The 22,382-nt window shown below is 36.6% G+C and overlaps 3 protein-coding genes across 3 annotated transcripts; 2 read left to right on the top strand and 1 right to left on the bottom strand.

Moving 5' to 3' along the window:
- Nucleotides 1-1,852: 1,852 nt before the first annotated feature.
- LOC116296085 (uncharacterized) lies at nucleotides 1,853-10,496 on the top strand. The gene is made up of 4 exons (XM_031704041.2): nucleotides 1,853-1,961; nucleotides 7,034-7,296; nucleotides 8,293-8,398; nucleotides 9,194-10,496. The coding sequence occupies exons 1-4, from the start codon at nucleotides 1,889-1,891 to the stop codon at nucleotides 9,649-9,651; spliced, it is 900 nt and encodes a 299-aa protein (XP_031559901.1). The 5' UTR covers nucleotides 1,853-1,888; the 3' UTR covers nucleotides 9,652-10,496.
- Nucleotides 10,497-10,505: 9 nt separating this feature from the next.
- Nucleotides 10,506-17,543, bottom strand: LOC148905115 (uncharacterized). Its single transcript, XM_089024045.1, has 4 exons — nucleotides 17,108-17,543; nucleotides 14,689-16,056; nucleotides 11,080-11,111; nucleotides 10,506-10,562 (listed from the first exon to the last, which is right to left on the bottom strand). The coding sequence occupies exons 1-4, from the start codon at nucleotides 17,541-17,543 to the stop codon at nucleotides 10,506-10,508; spliced, it is 1,893 nt and encodes a 630-aa protein (XP_088880171.1).
- Nucleotides 17,544-17,666: 123 nt separating this feature from the next.
- On the top strand, nucleotides 17,667-20,051 carry LOC148905114 (uncharacterized). The gene is made up of 4 exons (XM_089040975.1): nucleotides 17,667-18,396; nucleotides 18,759-18,832; nucleotides 18,936-19,027; nucleotides 19,368-20,051. Exons 1-4 carry the CDS (start codon nucleotides 18,016-18,018, stop codon nucleotides 19,505-19,507), a joined length of 687 nt encoding a protein of 228 aa, XP_088897101.1. The 5' UTR covers nucleotides 17,667-18,015; the 3' UTR covers nucleotides 19,508-20,051.
- The last annotated feature ends 2,331 nt before the right edge of the window (nucleotides 20,052-22,382 follow it).

Genomic DNA, 22,382 nt, shown 5'->3' with positions numbered 1-22,382 from the left:
AATATAACTTAAAAACGCATATGTGGTCTTGATTTTTGTATTTCTAAAAAGAAAAAACAAATTCTCTAAAACCTCCTGGCCTATCGACGCTATACACAGTACTGTGAGAATACAATGTAATGGAACAGGGCACATGAAATTAAAATTTTTAAATTAAAATTAAAATTGTCGACGGTATCAATGAAGTCAGACACATTAAGCCAATGTAATAAAATGGTTTTTTTCTGACATTAAAAAAATGAATTTTTTTACAGACGTTTCGGTCCTAGAGCTTTTTTCTCCCAAGTCCAGAACGGATTATTTGAGTTAGTGCACTCTGCTGATCGAAGGTTGATAAGAGTGGTTCATTAAAGCATTTTGAGCTTTTTAAGTATCTTCTTTACAGTAACCTCGGACTTTTTCGTGTTTTTCCTAAAATGTTTCATGAAATATGCAAATCAAGTGCTGAAATAAACTATAACTAACCGTTATTACGAATTTTACTATATCCGGTCTTAATACACTAAATATGATGTTGTTTTTTCATTCTAAACTAAATTGAAGTAAAAAAGTCGTCCAAAAATACAACTTCGTGATTCAATATATATGAACTGTTTTGAAGTTTATGCAAATTACTAGCTTGTACAGAAAAGTACAACAAAGTCCATACTAAAATCATCCAGCTAGGTTAACTTTTTTCCTAACTTTTTTGGCTTGCAGTAAAACATATCCTATGATTACTCCATTTTTAAATTAAAATTACTAAGTAAGCAAGGCCAACGCCAATATTCGATACTGGCTTCATTCTTTCATACACGATCATTATTGATGAAAGACTTTGTATATCAATGCAATGTTTAATTAATCAGCCTAAAATATGTTTTTCCTAGCTTGTCGACATTAATTGCCTTGAGACAAAAACGACAAAAAGGCAGTCTGGAGAATTTGAAAGCTGTTGTGTAAAACTGAACCAATTACACCAAAAAAAAGAAAGAAAAAGAAAAAGAAAAAGATGGTTCCATTCTTTCATACATGATCATTATTTATGAAAGACTGATAATATAGTGCAATGTTTAATTAATCAACCCAAAAATATGTTTTTCCTTGTTGACATTGCCTTGAGGCAAAAACGACAAAAAGGTGTTTAGTCTGGAGAATTCGAAAGCTGTTGTGTAAAACTGAGCCAATTACACAAAAAAGAAAAAGAAAAAGAAAAAGAAAAAGAAAAAGATGGTTCCATTCTTTCATACATGATCATTATTTATGAAAGACTGATAATATAGTGCAATGTTTAATTAATCAACCCAAAAATATGTTTTTCCTTGTTGACATTGCCTTGAGGCAAAAACGACAAAAAGGTGTTTAGTCTGGAGAATTCGAAAGCTGTTGTGTAAAACTGAGCTTAATTACAAGAGCAAGAGAAAGAGAAAGAGAAAGAGAAAGAGAAAGAGAAAGAGAAAGAGAAAGAGAAAGAGAAAGAGAAAAAGAAGGTACCATTGTTTAAATACGTGATCATTATTGATGAAAGACTTGCAATGTTTCATCAATCAACACAAAAATATGTTTTTCCTTGATAAAATAGCCTTGAGGCAAACACGACAAAAAAGGCAGTCTGGAGAAACGAAAAAGTGTAGAAGCATAATTCCTTGGTCAATTGAAGAAAAAGCTATTAAATATTTAAAAGGATATTTTGTTAGAAATTAATTACCTGTCTTGAAACTAAGATTTCATTTTTTTCCTTTTTTCAAATTTCTTTATAGAATTTCTTGCATGAACAGCTAGAAATACCCCTCAAGAAGTTAAACATTCATAAACTAAATTGCTGTTAAATAATAGGCTTTAAATTGTGATTATTCTTCAAAGATATATTCAGTAGTGGTTGGAGCTCCTCGCAACACGTTCCGGCATCATGTCTTGGGGGATGAGCTATTCGCGGGTTTTCTGGTTGTTTTATCAAATTCTTCATTTCACACCACTGTTTGGTAAGTTTTTCAAATTTATATTATTATTTGATATACACCTAATTGAAAGAACATTAACGTTTTGTCATATAAAAATAACAACTTTTTAAGCAAAACAGTAAGTAACTGTTTCACTGTTTTGTAGGTAGTGACTGACATTTTTGAAATTACCTCGTTGGTATATACCAAAACAGATTCCGTGTCAGTTAACTTGCACTTAATTCTTTATTATTTCGTCTTAATTCTTTATTGTTTCGTCTTAATTCTTTATTGTTTCGTCTTAATTCTTTATTGTTTCGTCTTAATTCTTTATTGTTTCGTCTTAATTCTTTATTGTTTCGTCTGTTCTTACCGTTTAAAATTCTTCTTGAATACATGTGAATAAGTTGTCTTTTGGATTTTTTCTGTTCTTTGAGAAAATCTTTTAATATGCCATCGTTATATCTCAGTAGCAAGTTGTTCGCCGTCGTATACTTGTACATATATACAAGTGTATCAAAAGTATATCAGAAATTATGGATTGTCATCGCTGATGTTCTATTCGGGTTGCCTATCACTATGAGAGATGGTATCCAATAATTTCTGATATATCGGCTTTTGATATACTTTTGTGTATATACAAAAGGATCAGAATTTCTGCATATCGCTGTATATATATACATATTATATATATATATATATATATATATTCACTTGATTGCAAAAAGGTTGTAGTTCTCGCAATTATGTGCGTACATTTTCAAATGTATATAAAAAATTACCAACGGTTCGTTCCCACTTTTAGATGGTGGGTAAACTTCGATTTATGTATTAATTTATCATAATAATTTTTCTATTTGTCTGCTTGCAATGGGAACGCGTGGAGGAAACTCATTCTTTTTTGAACGGTCGTTCGGAAATGTTACAGCCAGTCGTAAACAATGCCAAGTACATGTTCATAATTATGCGTCTAAATATTAACACAGACAAAAATAATATAAACGGAGAAATGGCAACAAGGGAGAAAATAATAACATAGAGCCCAAGAAATAGAAGAAAATAAACAACCAGGAAAAAATCATTTCATTGATTTGCGGTCAACTAATGATTAGTATAGGTATAATAACACGGTTTCGTGTTCAATTTGGGATTAATCTGCACTCGTGTGTTTTTTGAAGAGTTGAAATTTCAATTTCAGCCATTTAAAGAACACACGAGTGCTTATTATCCCAAATTAAACGAGAAATCGTGTTATTACTTATTGATAACATAAATGAAAACAATTACAAAAGAAAGAGACGCAAATATGTGAAATATTCAACGCATAAGCTTAATATAATATTTCATGAAATTCGTTCGTTCACAACCAACTATATTCGAAGCGAATTTAGTTTCGAATACATGTAATTCCGCAGAAGTTTTTACCTTTTTAAACGATAAATTGGCTATATGTTTATTGTAAAAAGTTTTTTTTCTACTTTTAAGTAAATCTGAATCAGGCTATGGATGAAGACATTTGGATTGGCTGACTTTGCAGCTAGCTAACTGGAGTTGTAAGACTTATATTGAAAAAAGTTATACCTGACAGTTGTTGAAAGCGTTCAGAAAATTTTGCTCGAGCTCAGCTTGGGATCTTGTAAACCAAAATATTGTGTAAGCACTTATTACCACATCGTGTTTAATGGTCTTGCTCATAGTCAAGCATAGTCTTTTTCGTTTCTGTTTTAGTTTTTTGCTTTACTTCGGCAAAGAATCGCTTGAGTATTATCTTTAGATCGGCTGACTCATTCCCCTTAATTCATAGAATACTTTGTTTTCTTCTTACTATTTCTTCCATATATTCAGCCATAACGATGTACTTTTACTTGTGTTTCCTTTTTGTGTCTACCAGTGGCGGATCCAGGGGGGGTTCGAAGGGTTCCACGGAACCCTCCTTGAAGGTTTGATCTTTTAGGTAATAGAAATATGTCTTATATAAATTTTGCTTAAAAGTATCCACGAGGATAATGTTGAACACGAAATGATAAATATTTGCTGTTATAATGTTTAATTTACCTTTACGTTCCGTTACTAGATAGTAAATTAGGTGATTAGTGCCAATTTTTTTGTCAGACATCGACTAAACAAAAGAGAATTATACACAGTTTAATAAACGGAACCCCCCTTTGAAAAATCCTGGATCCGCCACTGTCTACTGCATATTAATAAGCAGTAGACACTATGCCATCGAGTTTATCTAGATATACTTCATATCCTATTTAACTATCCAAAAATATAGTTATATAAGTTATAATATAATATATAATATATAACGTGCTCTTTTTAAGATTGTGTCCGGGCTACTCCAGCCTAAACAAAGCTTACAGTATCCTCCTAGTTCTGACGACACCTGTCTGGCAAATTCTTTCATCCAGTTCTTTTCTAATAAGATTGAGCGTATCAGACAGGACATTTTTAAAATTCTTCCTGTTCAGCATCGACTCCAACCAGATCCTGTTAATTGTTTTTCTGTTTTTCAAAATTTCGACACTCTAGGCTATGATGAGGTTTCACATTTAGTTGGGTCCACAGCTAAGTCATGTAGCCTAGACCCTATTCCTGCTTCTCTTCTTATGGAATGTCTTGATCTTTTAATTCCAGTGTTTATAAATATTATTAATCTATCTCTCTCCCAGGGCGTATTTCCTGATTCTCTCAAGATTGCTAAACTGACACCTATTCTTAAAAGACCGAATGCTGACTTTGAAGTTTTTTCTAATTTTCGACCTGTTTCTAATCTACCATTTATCTCTAAACTAATTGAAAAGGCTGTTGCTCATCAGTTGAATGATTATTTAACTAAATATAATCTGCACGATCCACTTCAGTCGGCTTACAAAGCCATGCATAGTACTGAGACAGCTTTGGTTCTAATTCATAACGACATCCTTCAATCTATTGATGCTGGTAACTGTGTCATCCTTATTTTTCTTGATATGTCAGCTGCTTTTGATACTGTCGTTCATGATACTTTACTGGATAGACTTGCTAATCGGTTTGGTATTGGTGATGTTGTTTTAAGCTGGTTTAGATCCTACCTGTCTAATAGGAAGCAATTTGTAGGTATTAATGAATGTTCATCTTCCCTTTGCAATCTTGATGTTGGGGTACCGCAAGGCTCTGTACTAGGCCCGGTTCTTTACTTGCTTTACACATCTCCACTGGCAGATATTCTTAAGCGACATAATCTCAGTTATCATTTTTACGCCGATGATTCTCAGCTTTATTTATCTTTTAAAGGCAATGATCAGTTTGCTCAATCTAGGCAATCTTTAGAAGAGTGTCTATCTGATATTTCTGAATGGATGCTTGTTAATGGACTGAAGTTAAACCATGATAAAACGGAGCTGATGTGTATCCACTCTAGGTTTCAAGACTGTCCTTTGTTGACTGAGATTCAAGTCTGCGGGAACATAATTGTCCCTTGTTTATCAGCTGTTAATCTTGGAGTGGTTTTTGATGACCGTATGACTGGTGAACTCCAAGTTAGCAATATCTGTAAATCCTCCTACTTCCACCTAAGGAATCTGTCTGCTATTCGTAAATATTTAACCGTTGATTCTGCTCAGACAGTTATTCATGCTTTTATTTCTTCTAAACTTGACTATTGCAATGCTCTCTTGTATGGATTACCTAAATATCTTGTTGAGAGGTTGCAAAGAATACAGAACTCTGCAGCTCGTATTGTCACCTTCACTAAGAAATTCGATCATATCACTCCTGTGCTGGTTGATCTTCACTGGTTACCTGTTCACTACCGAGTCATTTTTAAGCTGCTGCTGTTAACTTACAAGGCCTTGAATGGCCTTGCTCCTTCATATTTGTCTGATCTTTTGACCTATCGCTCCTCCAGTTATTCTCTACGCTCTGTCTCTAATAAACTCCTCGTTGAGCCTAAAGCTAGGCTTAATACTTATGGTTTTAGATCCTTCTCCTTTTCTGCTCAAAGACTGTGGAATAGGCTTCCCTTAGAGATTCGTTTAAGTTCAACAGTTGCTAGTTTTAAAAATAGACTTAAGACACATTTATTTTCTCTTTTTCTTAATAATAAGGAGTATATTTAAGACTACGTGACTTAGATTTGTTTTATATATTGCAATTATTAATTAGTTTTATCTTTTAAATATTTACATTTTATTCATAATCAATAGGTAAGCATTTTGTAACTATTGTAAATATTCTATTGTAATTTTTTGTGAAGCGCCTTGGACAATTTTGGAGATGAGCGCTATATAAATAAATTATATTATTATTATATTAAGTTATAAGTTCATCCCGGTGTAAGGGTTGTAAAACTTCCGATTACTTTCGGATCCCACGTGCACAGCAGGGCCGTAGCCACAAATTTCTGATTGGTCCGGTTTTCGAGGGTTTTCAGTTTTTCTTATATTTTCTTTATTATTTTTCTGATATTTTTTTCCCGAAATGTTTTTAGGAAAAAAGTTGAATTTTCTAAAGCATCGTACGAAAGAAATATAAGGCTGTTACGCGTTTCTGGTGTGGTACATTGTTAGTAAAATTTAGATTATCGTTGACATCTTGAAAAGTAAAAATGTTGTAAGTACAGATTTTTAAAATTAAGGAAAAAACCCAGTAAATGTATGTACTTGTAATTAGTTTATTTGTTTAATGACATCACGTAGCTTCAAAACTCCCAACAGATATCTCAAATGTTTTTGTTTGATTGAAAGATTCAGTAAATCTCAATCCCCTGAAAGTCAGGAAATTAAATGAGAAGTTTGCTATGGTGAGAGAAGTGGCCATCTTGAGACCAAACTCATTACTCCAAATATGGTACCAAAACTCCTAATTTGCATATGTTCATTTTTTCTGTAGCATGGTTATAGTGTTACGCGTTTCAATCCCCTAATGAGTCCAGGATTTTGGTTCCTAAAAATATAAAATTCAGTTAATATTACTGGCCAAAATACAATAAAATAGCCATTAAAAGAATTAAAAATCCAATTAGTGAGTAATTAGTGTTTTATTTGGTCTACTAACAAGCATTCCCCCCGTCACAAACCAATTCAAATATTCTCCTACATTTAATGTATATTCTTGTCATTATCTTTAAGTGAATCCTGAAGGCTGCAAAAATATGGTGTTTAAAGTGCTTGTAAAAGGCAAGACGCTAGAAAATCATGTCTTTGAAATGGTTGAGGTTACTGACGATGCGCACTGCGAATCCTTGTGTTTCTTGGATGATCGCTGTATCTCCTACAACTATTACAGAAGTGCAGGTGAAGAGAAATACATGTGTGAGCTGAGTGACTCGGATCACTTTATGCATCCTGGAGATCTAGTGGACAGACCTGGTGTCATCTACAGAAGTGCTCAGGTGAGACATGCGCTGGAATTAAATTACTTATTCCCATTTTTGGATACCGGCTATTTCAAAAAAAGGTTGGTAAAGGCTTTGCTGCATGCTGCACTAATAAATAAATCACTTTTTTATTTAAGTGTCTAGTCGTTCTAGCGCTTTCGCACTAATTGGGGACACTTTTCACTCACACGCACTACCACTACATTTAATATTCTATGCACACAACGCTCAACTCACATGTTGATTTTTATGGAGGGAGGAAACCGGAGAACCCGGAGAAAACCCTCGTAGCATAGGAGAGAACAACACATCAAACAAACTCAATTCACATGTGACGACCGCAGGGCTCGAACCAGCGACCCGACCCGTTGGACTCACAGCGGTGAAAGACGACGCGTTAGCCGCGAACGCCACCCATGCTACCCATGTTCATATGTAAATAATGTCAGCACAGAAGAACGTTTAGCGGCTGTGGGGAGGGAAACGTTGCGTGACGACCCTAAGAACGGCTGCGAAGGAGGCTACAAAACCTGCAGAGGTTTGGTAAAATGTCATATGGCTGTGACATTTTTCTGGTTAGATTCAATGAAATCGCCGATTGCGCAATGCAACAAGCAACATGCTAAAAAATCTTCATCAATCTTTTTTTGAAATAGCTGTATGCTAAAACAGGTATTGAGATCACTGTTGTTGTAAACGCCATGAAAATATATGATAAAGTGGAGTCAGTAGAAAGTCTTTTTCCGGTATCTGTTGTGTTCTGAGTTATTAGCCACATCAATGCTGTAAGAATATAAAATTGAAATATAAGCAAAAGGCGGTAATTTAATTTTTTCTCATCTTCTGATAACTCGAACTACCGATAGCTCGAACCTTTTTTCATTTCCCTTGGAGGTTCAAGTTCTTACCGGCCGGATTCAACTGCATTATTCGTGGTCACTGTACGGAACTGTAAAATGGAGTATATGTTCGTATAAATGTATACTCACAGCGTTTCTTTTTACTGTTTAGAACACCTGCGACTGTCCTAAAAACTCGAAATGCAGATATAACTTTGTTGACAACACGCACCGCTGTGAATGTCTACCTGGATTTACTGGAGACCAATGCCAAACGAGTGAGTAAACTGCATGTCACACCATCGGATAATATATTTAGCTTAATAATTATAGTATACATAGGAACTTTTAGATAATGTAATGTTGCAATTGGATAAGTTGAAGAAATTGCTCAGTCAGATGTTTAGAGCATGATATCTTTTTCGCCTGATATTTGAATCAGATATCGATGATTGTGCTTCTAATCCTTGCCAAAATGAAGGATCATGTCAAAACCGAGTCAACTCATACAACTGCACGTGTGCTGCAGAATTTACTGGGGTCAACTGTGGTTAGAATTATTCAATTATTTGAATTATTTTTGTGTGCTAAATTTTAGCGTAACTTATAGCCAGCGAAAACTTCGCCGTCGGAATCAGTAGTCGCTATATCGCTTAATAGTCGCTTAATCGTATAAGGTTCGGCACATGAATAGAGCGGCGTATGCAACGGGTCTAGGATGCAGTTCTCATCATGCAAATTTTTGTTTAAAATACTTTGATCTTTGGATCACAAACGTACTTAATTAATATACATCTTTACCTTGGGGGGTAATTTTTCTCATTTTAGTCCACGTGTCATTAACAAAGAATCAAGAGAACTGACACGTGACCTGAAATGGGAAAACATTACGCGCAAGAAAAAGAGGTCTATTGATGGGATGGCTTATGTGTCTTTACAAGAAAAAATGTGTCATGCACAAAGCATCACTAAAAAGAAAAATGCAATAATATGATCTTTTTTCTCGGTGGGAAAGCAATGTGTAGTTTCTCTTGATGTTCAGAAAAAGAAAATACAATCTTATTGCATCATAGAATGGCTCAGGGTCGCGAACAGCACTGAAGTGTGTATTGGTGGAAAAAACAATCAGTTCGGAAGGTTTACTATTCCAGTTGCCTGCCATGTCTTGAACTTCAAACTTGTTTATGTGTCTGGAGGTGGAATATCATGGGCAGATGGAGACACCAAAGCCTACTGGGGAACTACCAATAGACACAACAATAAAGATCTTAATTTACACATCACTGATGCCGACAACAATAGAATCAGTCCGCCACCTGACTTCCCACTGACTGGGAATACATACATGATATACCAGTTGCCAGGTGTGACCAACATGGACCCAGAACTTACATTCCCTGAGTTGTCACCTCCCCTAGCAGTGACAGCAGGCAAGGAGTTCAGGATATGGGTGGATGAAGATCTGAACAACATTTATGAAGAAGTCAACGAGGGACAAACGCGTGCTGATGTTTGGATTAAGAAATACTAAAGCTACTCTTTTGCCAGAACTAATCAAAATTATTCATTTGATACAGTATGTACCTTGATCTGGAAGTGTTCCCAAAATATGCAAATTGTGAATTATTAAACTGAAAACAGACCATGGACTATCTAGACAGTGATTTTATCATACTATGTATTGTAGATACCTTTTAAGATACGATGTACCAAGTTACTGTGCCGTATGTCTAAATACTGAATACTTAGGCATTTTTGGCATTTTAGTAGCCAAAAAGTATAAGCATATATAAAGATCAAAGCTAGCGCTCTCGAGAAATTGAAGGTCAAGCACAATACTTTCGTTAGCAAGCTAAAGGTTGTTTCCCTGTAGCCGCCAATCGATTCGATTTTCTATCCGTAGAAATTTTATAATCTTTTAGATTGTAATAGAATTTGGCGTAGCATGCAAAAAAATTGTCCTGTCAAGCGCGACATTTGCTCTGGTCGTCTCCTGTTATGCAAATTTGTAATATCGCTTTTATTCAAAACGAATTTCACCAATCATAGTCAATCGTTTCTCACATTTCCACGGATGTTTGTAGTGGCTGCCCGTGGAAACATCAAAGAAGTTGAATTTCCCACCAAAATCTTCTATACATCCCAGTATTTTATAAACCAAGTGTTCATTGGTCATTTCGTGATTGACAAAGAACAAATTTGGAATTTTATTCCGCAAAGTGGTGCACAATAGCTCAATGACAAACAAGAAATGCAACAAATCATTCTGGTCATTGTAGTCAAACGACGTTACCGCCGTTTACCCCTTATAGTTATTCTAAGTAGCCTCTACCATAGTCTTTTGTAAATATACTTACATTACTATTTTCCCTTCATTGTAATTAATTATGGTATAAATAAAACACATTGTTGTTGTTGTTGTTGTTGTTGTTGTTGTTGATACTGGAAAAGAGATATAGAAATATCTTATAGTTTCTGGGCTGCCTGTAGTAAAACCGTAATACATGTTAATAGCCAGTGGCTAACAAACCTGAACAGTTTTGTGATCCTCGTTCCATGATCGAATTGGAAATTAGGAGTTGATTTTTTTGTGGAGGGACGGAAAAAAGTAGAACTCGAAGAATACCCTGGAAGCACAAGAGAGGACCAGCTAAACACTCTATTCACATAAGATGCCGAGTACGGCGGGACTCGAACCTGGGTCGCATCGATGAGAAGCGAGCACTCTCACCGCTACGCCAACAGGCTTCCCACTACCACAGTTGTAAATGAGGTCCATCTTACTTAAGTACCTATTTCAATAAGATTCAAGGACGATATAAATGGCCACACTGAAATATCGAAGCTGCTTTCATAGTGACCCACCGTACGCGTACTTTCAAAAGGATATTTTTGTGTACTTGTGTAAAATATTCCAATACGTCCACACCTTGCTTCTGATGTGAGTTTAAAAACTTACATAAAACCTCATGATTATTTGGGTCGAGAAGGCTGTTAGAAAAATAGTCAGAGAAAAATAATCTGGAGATCTAGAAAACTTCTAGAGGGCTATGATAAAGCCACAAAATCTCGACATCTTTCGAAAAAAACGTCAGAGCTTCGTTTGGAGCTCTCATAGTCAGGGCAAGGTTGAGGGTGGACTTCACCAGAAAAGTTTAGTTCCATAAAGTTTTATGACGCAGTCGTATTTGGGTAGAAAGAAATACGGCCTTTAAAATCTTTTTGACTTCTTGCTCATCCATCACTGATTTCGATTGAAAAGCTTTTTCCCAGCAATAACATTCATTGTTATACAATGGATTCGTGAATGGTACTTGATTTATCTATCCTCCGAATTGTATCCCTAGGCGAATTGCAAATATCCAGGTCTTGAAAGTACAGTACATCGAAGATAGAGTTCCAGAAACTTGATATTTCAGCATTGGCTATTCTAGTTGGGACCAGGCGATTAAACCATGATAAATTGAGAAAAACGACGTAGGGCAAAATAACGTGTCTAGACATTAATCCCATGAGCAAGGGAGGGGTGGTATCAAGATAGTAGATCACGATTACGGGAGGGGTGGTAATAATACCATGAACATGGGAGGGGTGGTATAGTAGATCATGATTAGGGGAGGGGTGGTAATAATACCATGAACATGGGAGGGGTGGTATAGTAGATCATGATTAGGGGAGGGATGGTAATAATACCATGAACATGGGACGGGTGGTATAGTAGATCATGATTAGGGGAGGGATGGTAATAATACCATGAACATGGGACGAGTGGTATAGTAGATCATGATTAGGGAAGGGATGGTAATAATACCATGAACATGGGACGAGTGGTATAGTAGATCATGATTAGGTGAGGGATGGGGATGGTAATAATACCATGAACATGGGAGGGGTGGTATAATTGATCATGATTACGGGAGGGGTGGTAATAATACCATGAACATGGGAGGGGTGGTATAATGATAACGACTAGGGGAGGGGTGGTAATAATACCATGAACATGGGAGGGGTGGTATAGTTGATCATGATTACGGGAGGGGTGGTAATAATACCATGAACATGGGAGGGGTGGTATAATGATAACGATTAGGGGAGGGATGGTAATAATACCATGAACATGGGAGGGGTGGTATAATGATAACGATTAGGGGAGGGATGGTAATAATACCATGAACATGGGAGGGGTGGTATAATAGATCACAATTGCGGGAGGGGTGGTAATAATACCATGAACATGGGAGGGGTGGTGTAATAGATCATTATTAGGGAGGGGTGGTCATAATACCATGAATATGAGGGGAGTATAGTATCACTCGACGAAATAATGGATTTGGTCATCATATGTCCGCTTGGCAAATGTTGGGCAAATATGGTGCTCTATATTTGCCCATACATTTGCCTATGCAGGCAAAGGTCGGGGTAAATTTCTAATAAATTTGCCATTGCTTTGCCATACATCTGAACACATGGGTAAATATGTTATATATTTGCCCTTAGTTTAGACGCATTTACCCAGTGGGGATATATGATAACCGTTTTTGCCCTATATTTGCCCTATTGTCAAATGAAGGGCACATATGAAATCAACTTTGCACTAGGCTTTGCCCCATATTTACCTGGGGAGCAAATACAATACCCCAAACTGAGTATATCCGATGTGAGGTTTCCGTTTCAATTTATTGCAATCAAAACTTTTCAAAACAAATCAATAATTTTTCAACTGAATTATGATGGATGTTGGCTTGTTTTTACGACTTACGAGGGGGGAGTGCATGCAGGTCCATCTCAGTCATATGTGTCAATTTTTTCTCCTAACGCATGACATCAATGTTGCGACCACATTAATTCAATCATTGTTTTGCTTTGATGTCATGAAAGTGAGGTTATATGCGTTGATACACACAGGAAAAAACGCGGACGATGTATTTTTAATATGCGTAAGTCGTACATGCGTTTTTTCCAGTGACAATAAGAAAACTCATTAACCCATTAACCTCAGCTGCATTTCAAACCGCTAACATCTGTAATATTATTTGAAGCATCAATTTTGTTTAGTCTAAACATATGAATTCATCTTTTTTATTGGCAATATATGCAATTTCATTCATAATTATTTTAATTCATCTAATTTTAAACTCATCAAAGAATTCATTCAATTTTCATTTTGACTATCTAGTTACTGATGCACAGTTCAAACAGTTTATTTTTGATAGCTTTGAATATTTTTCCTGGATGATACTTTACTGTCATCTCCATCATCCGTACAATTTACGTTGTAAAGGACAAACAATTAATACTCTTTCTTTGTCAATAACATCGTAAGCAGCAACAAACTGGCTGTGTATCCTTTGTATGGGAATGAATGTAGAGGGCCCTTCCATTTCAAACAAGTTTCTGCACCAAATTTCATGTGGTCTGCCAATCCTGTGTCTTTCTGGATGTCGCTGATACCATCGAACCTTTGCCATACACAATGATTCCTGCTTGCCATCAAATATAATGGTTTGTTTAAGAAAGAAATCGACAACACCGGGGCGCAAGTCAAATGAATCGGTCTCAATACTGCCACTATATTGGCCACACCAACTTGCAAAAATGAAGGAAGAACGTTCCAGTCTAGAGTCAGAGGACCCTAGCTTTGTCCCCGAATATCCAATGGTACTAATTCTCTCAAACGTATCGGTAACACATTCAATGACCGAGTGTTGAGGTAAAATTGTTTCATAAGCTTTAAAGAGATATTCTGTATAGTCATCATCAAGAACATCAATGGATCGAGGTGAAAAACATGAGTATGCATTCATATTGCTCCACTCTAAGCAACGTAGTACTTGACCAACTGAAAGATTAAGTGTTGATGGTATTGATGGGATGCTTTCGCCAAGTGTTCCTACTTGTTGTGCCTCCTGAAGAAGTTGAAATACTGGTTGGAAAGTTTCTCGAAATCTCTCTGGTAAAGGGATATCTCTTAGTTCATGCTTTTGGAGAAATTTTCTCATGATTTGTATTTCAACAGATCTATTGTTAGTTCGAAACGCTCCTAAAATCCCATTGAAACGTTCGAAGCTGAAAAGCCAAAATGAATATACAGGCCCGTAATCTAAAATACATTGTTTGAGGTGCAGGTGTAGATGCATGTTTGGCGTAACACGTTCCTTTCCATATCTTTTTTCAAACGATTTACAAAATTCCACTAGGTAATCATGTCCTTCTTGTAGCTCTTCAGTTGTAATAAGTGGAGAGCAAAGGTGAAAGCAGGACAATACGAATAACCTCCACAGCTCCAAATCATCTGTTGGAACGATATTCCAAATGCAGAATACAGAATACAAGAGAGTCCATGTTTTCCACTGATCAGCAGTAAATCCTCCAAACGATGTTGATATCTTTTTCGGGAGACGCCCAATAAATGATGGTGCTTTGACGTCATCTACCTTTTCCTGGATTTTATTCAAATTTTCTTTAGAAATAATTGGCGTTTCAGCATTTAGCCATACATTTTTCATTAAATGTTTTGCTGTCCCTAAAAACAAATTGTGCATAGGATCAACAACATGGTAACGAGTACAATCGAAGTAAGGTAACTGTAAGAGTTCAGAATATCTTGTTCCAGTGGAAGTTTCAATTTGGTTTCGTTCATCAGCGGTTGTTGCATTGAGTATTTTCTGAGCCTCTCTTCGATGCTCTTCATTTGTCCTTGGTGTATCGTCATCTTCGAAACCTGAAAAATCCATGCTACTAAAATCTCCGGGAAAAAATCTTGTGCACTTTGAGCACCCTCGGTGAGCAGTACATCCTAAGAAACCGCAAACTTTTCTTAGTGCAGGAATGTCACAAGCAATACAAAGGAGGGCAGCTCGAAAACATCTTGCTGTTCTACTCCCATGAGGCCGAACTTGGATGCCTTCGTGCCACAATAAGTTCAATTCGGCTACAAGTGGTTGTAAGTACGTATTGATATTCAATTTGGGCTCGTGTGGACCAGGTATTACCCCAACTATTATTACGTTTTCCTCTTTGTACCTTTCTTTTCTCGGAAGATTTAGGAGGACCATATATATGACTCCAACGCTATAGACACTGTGCTTAAAAGGCTGAAACCAGTCAACATTCAGCATAAAAGCATAATTATTAGGCTGGGCAAGGAAAGGAGTGCCGTTAAAATATTGCCAATCTTTCCACACTTGGCCATCGTAAATATCAACTAAAATATCGTCCGGTACATTCCGATTTCTCCAAATCTCACATTTTTGTACAAAGTCTGGTCGCTTAATAAAGTGAGTTAGAGTGTCTCTGATGCTTTTATAACAATAAACTTTATGTGGGTACAATTTTGTCTGTCCATTTTTCAAACGAATTTCCTTAAGCAATTCCGCTCCACAAGGTGTGCGGCGAAACAATTGACGGTGATTCGGAAAAGCAATGTGAGAACATGGTTTAGCAATGACACGCCCGAATCTTGTTGTTATGCAGTCTTGAAAACGGTATAGGGTGTCGCATTTCGGACAAACAACATACTTTGAATGCTTATCTTTAAAAGAAAGATAATTTTTCAAGAGTTTGAAGGAGCTCGGGAAAACCAATACTGCGGTTGGGAAAATGATTGGCGAAAGCTCACACAAAACCTCAAAAATCGCTTTAAAAAAGGCGAGGAGAATATCAATGCCTCGGTCTGGTACAGAAAAGTATGCAGACCAAAAGCACACAAACAAGGCAATCCAGTTAATAAGGGTCACTCGGGAACTTGCTTCGACGGCAACGCTTATTTCTGCACTAGATTGTTCAAAATCTCTTTCTACGTCTTCGATATCAATATCCCAAGTTTCAACCAATCTCCTTCTTTCATTTCCTCTTATCTCTTCATGGTCAGATTCACTGTCCAACTTGTCATCCCAAAACACTTGATCTTCTTCCTCAAAGTTATTTATTCCGTCTCCTTTAAACATAAGCAAATACGATGTATTTTATTCATTCGGCATTGCATAACTGCAACATAGTATAAGATAAAGTGTGAAACCATTATAATACTAGAAAAAAAAATGTCAGTAAAAAAAACCTCATGGGCTAAGGGACCGGTCATTATTTAAGTTGGGGGGGGGGGGGGGGGGAGAAAAAATTGGGGGGGGGGGGGGGGCCTGAAATTTTTGCTAGTGAAAGTCTTGAAATTTAAAAATGACTTTTAGGGAAAATTTTTAAATTTTTTACTACAATCCATGGGGGGTTTTCGATAAACGTGGATGCCTTCAAATGGGGGGCCTTGAAATTTTTTTGCGTCACTGACAATTTCTCCTCCACCCCCCCCCCCCCCCCCCTCTACCTCCAACTTAAATAATGACCGGTCCCTAAATGTATAATTTTGACCCAAATTTTGCTCTGAAAATAAATGATTTCCATTGAAAATAAAATATAAATTTCTAAGTCAGCAAAACAACAATTTATAATTCGTGAAAGAAAAATGATAAATCGAAAATAAAAAACCCAAGAGACATATTAAATAAATTACTTATAATTGTATTTCTCTAACTTGACAAACATGTTTTGCCGGATACCATGCTATCTCAGGATGACCACAGTCATGAATTGATTTGGAGACAAAAATGTACAGCAATATCCATTTGAACATAGTAAATTCTTTTTGGCGTTTTAAATGAGTTATCTCTAGCTATGATTTTATAAACTCTTTGAATGAACCTTTCTGAATGAACACTGAGGTTTTAATGGCAACCATAAGCCGATTACTTAATAATGCACCCTTCTTAAAAGTAACGGTGAAAACGAGGCTAAGATAGAAATAGAAAAGAATCATTTGTACCTCTAACTTAATCTCGCTTCAATAACACTAATGCTTGGTAGTAAATCCAATAGGGGAGCTAGATCATGTGCAAATCAGCCGCTTGTTAAAGATTCAGTCTTTTATCTATGCAGTTTGACTTTAACATTTAAAGATTATATAATCTAATCATCAAATAAACGTATAACATCAATACCTTTTTGTGAAGTAGCTGGTAAGAATTCGTCACTTGATGGTTGGTTTGTATTTGGCACATCAGAGGAGTCTTGATCAGTTTGGTCCAAAACGTTTATCTCGCTGTAGTCATTAGAAGAAGTGTCGTTCTGGCCGTCAATCTCGTGAGTGAAAATACTATCATTTGAGTCTTCGTCGTCATTCCGCTGTAATTGCCATTGATTTGTTAAAGGATCATAAAATTCTTCTTTGTGACGGCAAAATACTCTGTAATGTAAATCTTCGTTACAATGAAAGCAATGATAACGCTTTGACATCGCAGAAGACATTTTGTTTTCCAGAACTATATAATTAAAAAGACGGTGTGTATCATTGGGATAATTACTCAAAATCCAAGCATTTTGAATGGCTAACAGCCATATTCCAGCGTAATAAAGTTCCACGTCCATCAACCACATGCCACTGGACAAAAGCACGCCGGATCTTTATTACCGCGCCCTTTTCCTTAGAGCTGTCACTGTTGGCGGCAGATAATGGTACGATGGTTTTAGAGCTAGAAGCTAATCAAGTTTATTGCAATGATATTTCGTGAATCTAGGCTTTAGAAAAAATTTCATAACTTTATAAAATGGAGCAAATAGCTTTAAGATAATAAATATATTACTTAACATGAATCCTGGATACAACTTCAGCATTTTTATAAGACAGTTATTCCTTTTTTTATTATTAGACTTCATTATATGAACGTATATGTCATCACAAGTCACGTGATACGCCGTGATAGATAGGGGGTAGATTTGTTCGGTGGATGTGCTTATTCGTTCATTCGCCTTTTGGTCACAAACAGGTAACAAACTCTGTCGGTCATCTAGTTTCCCGCACATTCTATATCTTTGCTTATAAATTGCGTTCATTCGTCGCGATCAAAAAATGGGAAGAACATCTACACCTTTACCAGGACGCCCAATGCCAATCCATTCTGTTACTGCAACTACCAGTACAAGCAGTACCAGTAGACATACTGAAAATGGCGCCAATTCTCAAAGGCTTAACATACTTATTCCCTCTGTCCCTGGTGGTAACGAGGATGTGCTAAGAGAACACAGAAATCGCCTATTGCAAGCAACAAGCGAGAATGAGAACGTTGACCCCGACAGCGAAAAAGAAGAAATTTCTTCAAATTTCGAAACGATTGTGAAACAGTTTAAAGAACTGCAAGCACAAAACCGCCAAATACTAGCCGCCTTAAAAGAAAGCCAGCAGAACAAGGACAACAGCAAGACCAAGATTACTGTCTCAAAGGCTGTTGCAGTAAGTAAAGTGGCAATATTTAAAAAAGCAAGCTATTTTTATTGATAATTTTACTGGGAATTCTTGGCGCGAAGAGTAGTTGGTATAATTATGCAGCGGTATAATTTATGCAATGCTAAAATTGGCGGGAAACCCGCCATGGTAGTGGTTAATGCTACCAAACTTTACTATTGATTTCCAATAACAAGACACTGAATGATAATGATAATTTCCTTTTTTGTAAAGGAATTGATTTGATTTCGATTTTTTTTCCCAATATTATACAATCACAGCCATACAAATACTGAAAACATTATTACTATGTCTAAGAATAACTTAAGGTACATCTTATGATTTTAATGAATTATATTATGTTATTACAGTCTGAAGTACGCTTGGTAGCAAAGAAATTACGGGACAGGGAAGAAAACCCTCTTATATGGGATTTTACTAAAGCGTAAGTATGAAAATTTAATAAAAATGATCTTGTCTGAATCATCCATAGTTTCTTTCCATATTAAGTTTCCACTTACCACTCAAATATGGCATTTCCTAATTAGTTTCAGAGATGACGTCAACGAACATATTAATAACGCAATAAGGGATAGAGTTCTGAATGTTCATAAGGATGTCTCTGCCGTCGAGTTAGAAGGTATTTATGTATTTTATATTACGAAGTGCGAAAGGCCTTATGCACCTATCAAAGTTAACCCGGGGGGGAGGGGTGAGGACAAAGGGTGGTGGTGGTCGGGGGGGGGGGGGGGGGAGGGGGTAACGAAATCCTTTTAGAAATATTCAAATGCCGAAGGGAGGGGAAGCAGTTTGAAATAAAATAACATGGAAAAAAAAGAAAAAAAAAAGAAAAAAAACGAAACAAAACAAAACAAAGCAAAAACAAATGGATGCTAAAGGAGTAATTGTCGGCCAAATGCCAAAACTTCTAACAAATTTTGTCTCAAGTTTTAATATATGGGTACTTGATATAATTTCAGCTGCCCTTAAAAGTCACTTTCTGACGAGAAGAAAGAGAAACAAAAGAGAGCGTTCAGGGGCCCTTGGAAGGCATCAAAAGATGCAGCGGAAAACACAAAGAAGACAAAATGTGAGTAAACTGAATTTGCAACGATTATGACTTTGTTTAATAAGAAACTTTGACTGACGGTGGTTTTTTTTCTTTTTTCTTTTAGCTCCTAAAATCCAGATCCAAGGCAGCGGACTTGTCAACCTCGCTATCACCAGGGGACAAAGAGAAAGTCAAGGCAATTATGAAACTGGAGTATATGTCATCAGAGGAGTCGATGTCAGAGGCGGATGACCAGGCTGATGACGATACAGCGGACAGTGGCTCTAATAACGAAGGGGGCCCTACTAAGCAGAGTAAAGTTTTAATAAAACACCCTCTGCCATGGAGAAGCCCCCTAGCTAATCAGTTCATGGAAAGCATGGACCGAAAGGCAAAAAGGAGGCTGTCAGAGCGCAGTCTCACCATGCTTTTGAAGCGGAAAATCGGGGAGCCGTCAAGACGCCCAAGGCCATCTGGAGGTCCCGAATGGGCATTGAGAGCCTAAAGGTTTTTATCAAATCAAGGGCACTGGGACACCGAACGTGGTTGGGGTTTCTACGAGTTTTATGAATTAAATCTTGTGTCACTGTTCCTCCGTTCCTTTGGCCTGATTTCTAGGGTTTTCCTTCTTCTTTCGATTATTTGAACATTATACTTGTTTACTTTAAGAAATCCAAAGGTCAATAGGCTTAAATAGCCGCTGCTATACCGTTTGACCTTTGGATTTCTTCAAGTAAACGAGTATAACGTTCAAGTAATCGAAAGAAGAACGAAAACCCTAGAAATCAGGCCAAAGGAACGGAGGAACAGTGACACAAGATTTAATTCATAAAACTCGTAGAAACCCAACCACGTTCGGTGTCCTTAATTAAGTTTTTGCAGTTATAAATGAAGTGTACTACTACAGAATATCTAAAAAGAATCGTACATAAGCCACAGATCGATTGACAACTAAATATATTATGATCTCCTTTCACAAATTCTGTCACAAGATGAAACAAACACCTGTAATTAATTTACAGAACTAGCATTTTCAATTAGTTGTAGTTAACAAATTGTTCATAGTTAATCAGTCGTCAAGAAAAGGAAATTCACAATAAAAATGTTTCAGTATGATTTATGTCTTTTTTCCTGCTTCTTAGTATAGGTTAGCTATGTTTAAAGTATGAGGTGGTTGTCACGACATATATCGTTTCTATTTTTTTTGGCCTGCCATAAGTGACAATAGCTGAAGACTGATAATATAGTTAAATTTAGCAAATATGATGAGCATAATTCAACTGAGCAAATATGGCTAAGACGCGCTGGTACATCTGAGGCATTAAGGGGGCATTAATCACATATACGGTCAGAGCATATCGCATGGTATATGTAAGGCATAAATCACATATACGGCCTGGAAAAATACAGGGTATATGTAAGGCATTAATCACATATACCGCCTGGGCAAAGACAGGGTATATGTAAGGCATTAATCACATATACGACCTGGGCAAAGACAGGGTATACGTAAGGCATTAATCACATATACGGCCTGGGCAAACACAGGTTATATGTAAGGCATAAATCACATATACGGCCTGGGGAAACACAGGGTATATGTAAGGCATAAATCACATATACGGCCTGGGCAAAGACAGGTTATATGTAAGGCATAAATCACATATACGGCCTGGGCAAAGACAGGGTATATGTAAGGCATAAATCACATATACGGCCTGGGAAAATACAGGGTATATGTAAGGCATTAATCACATATACGGCCTGGGCAAAGACAGGGTAAATGTAAGGCATTAATCACATATACGGCCTGGGAAAATACAGGGTATATGTAAGGCATGAATCACATATACGGCCTGGGGAAACACAGGGTATACGTAAGACATAAAACACATATACGGGCTGGGCAAATACGTGCACATATCAAATGAGCATTCACATTTACTACCGGGTAAATGTATGGATGATATGATATCTGCTATATATTTGCCGTTTGGGATTTTACTGGGCCATACGGACTTTGCCATCTGTGCCCATGGGATAAATGTGTAGGTACATATCATATACAGTCATTGGGCAAATATTGTTTACTATTAGTCAAATATGATATTTGCCCATATATTTGTCTATATGTTTGCCTACATGACAAATCCATTTTTTCGTCGAGTGTATTATTACCAACCTTCTTCTAATCATGATCTAATATATCACCCCTGCATTGCGCCCGCCCCCCTCGTTTCGCTCTTTTAGTTTCGCGCGGCCTTTTTTCGCTCGCCAATGCTCATGTTATGGGAGAGAAAATTAATGTTTTTACAGACTATGCTAGACATCAGTTTTCTAATTACTATTTCTTATCGTATGAAAACAAGATAAAGAACGATCAATTAGTTATTGAAAATATCGATATAAGATTTCAGTAAGGGTACCATCACGCACAAGTTTAGATAATGGTATGCTTTGAATTTACAAGTAAACCTCTTAGCTCCTCCCATTAGCATGTACACCTCTGGTTACACCCTAAATATTCTTTACCCCTTTGCTTAGTTATTTTGGCACTATTCTATCAAATCTTATGATATAATTATTCCTCGTAGACCTTTCTATACATTTACCATATATTCATAAATTATGTACTGTTTAAAAAACGAGTAGGAGTGTTTTATACCTGATAAAACACGATCTACGAGTTTTTTGAACTGCTTAAAACACTCATGAACAATTTATAAGATTTTGGTTCAACTGGAGCCACCATACACGTCACGAACATGGATTTTTATACTTCGATAGAGATTTGACGTCAACCAGATTCAATAGAAGCTCCCACACGTTGGATATTGCGTGCCAAGGCAAAGACAGGCACGTTAGTCAAAGATCATTAGGGTTGACTATGACCTTGATGAAGCTCTATGTCTTCTTTAAACTTGGATGCATACTTCATCCCTGA

The sequence above is a fragment of the Actinia tenebrosa genome, unplaced genomic scaffold (genome assembly GCF_029948245.1).
Source record: "Actinia tenebrosa isolate PJP-AT-01 unplaced genomic scaffold, QUT_ActTen_1.0 PGA_scaffold8__29_contigs__length_14323225, whole genome shotgun sequence".
NCBI lineage: Eukaryota > Metazoa > Cnidaria > Anthozoa > Actiniaria > Actiniidae > Actinia > Actinia tenebrosa.
This window is presented reverse-complemented; position numbering and strand designations above follow the sequence as displayed.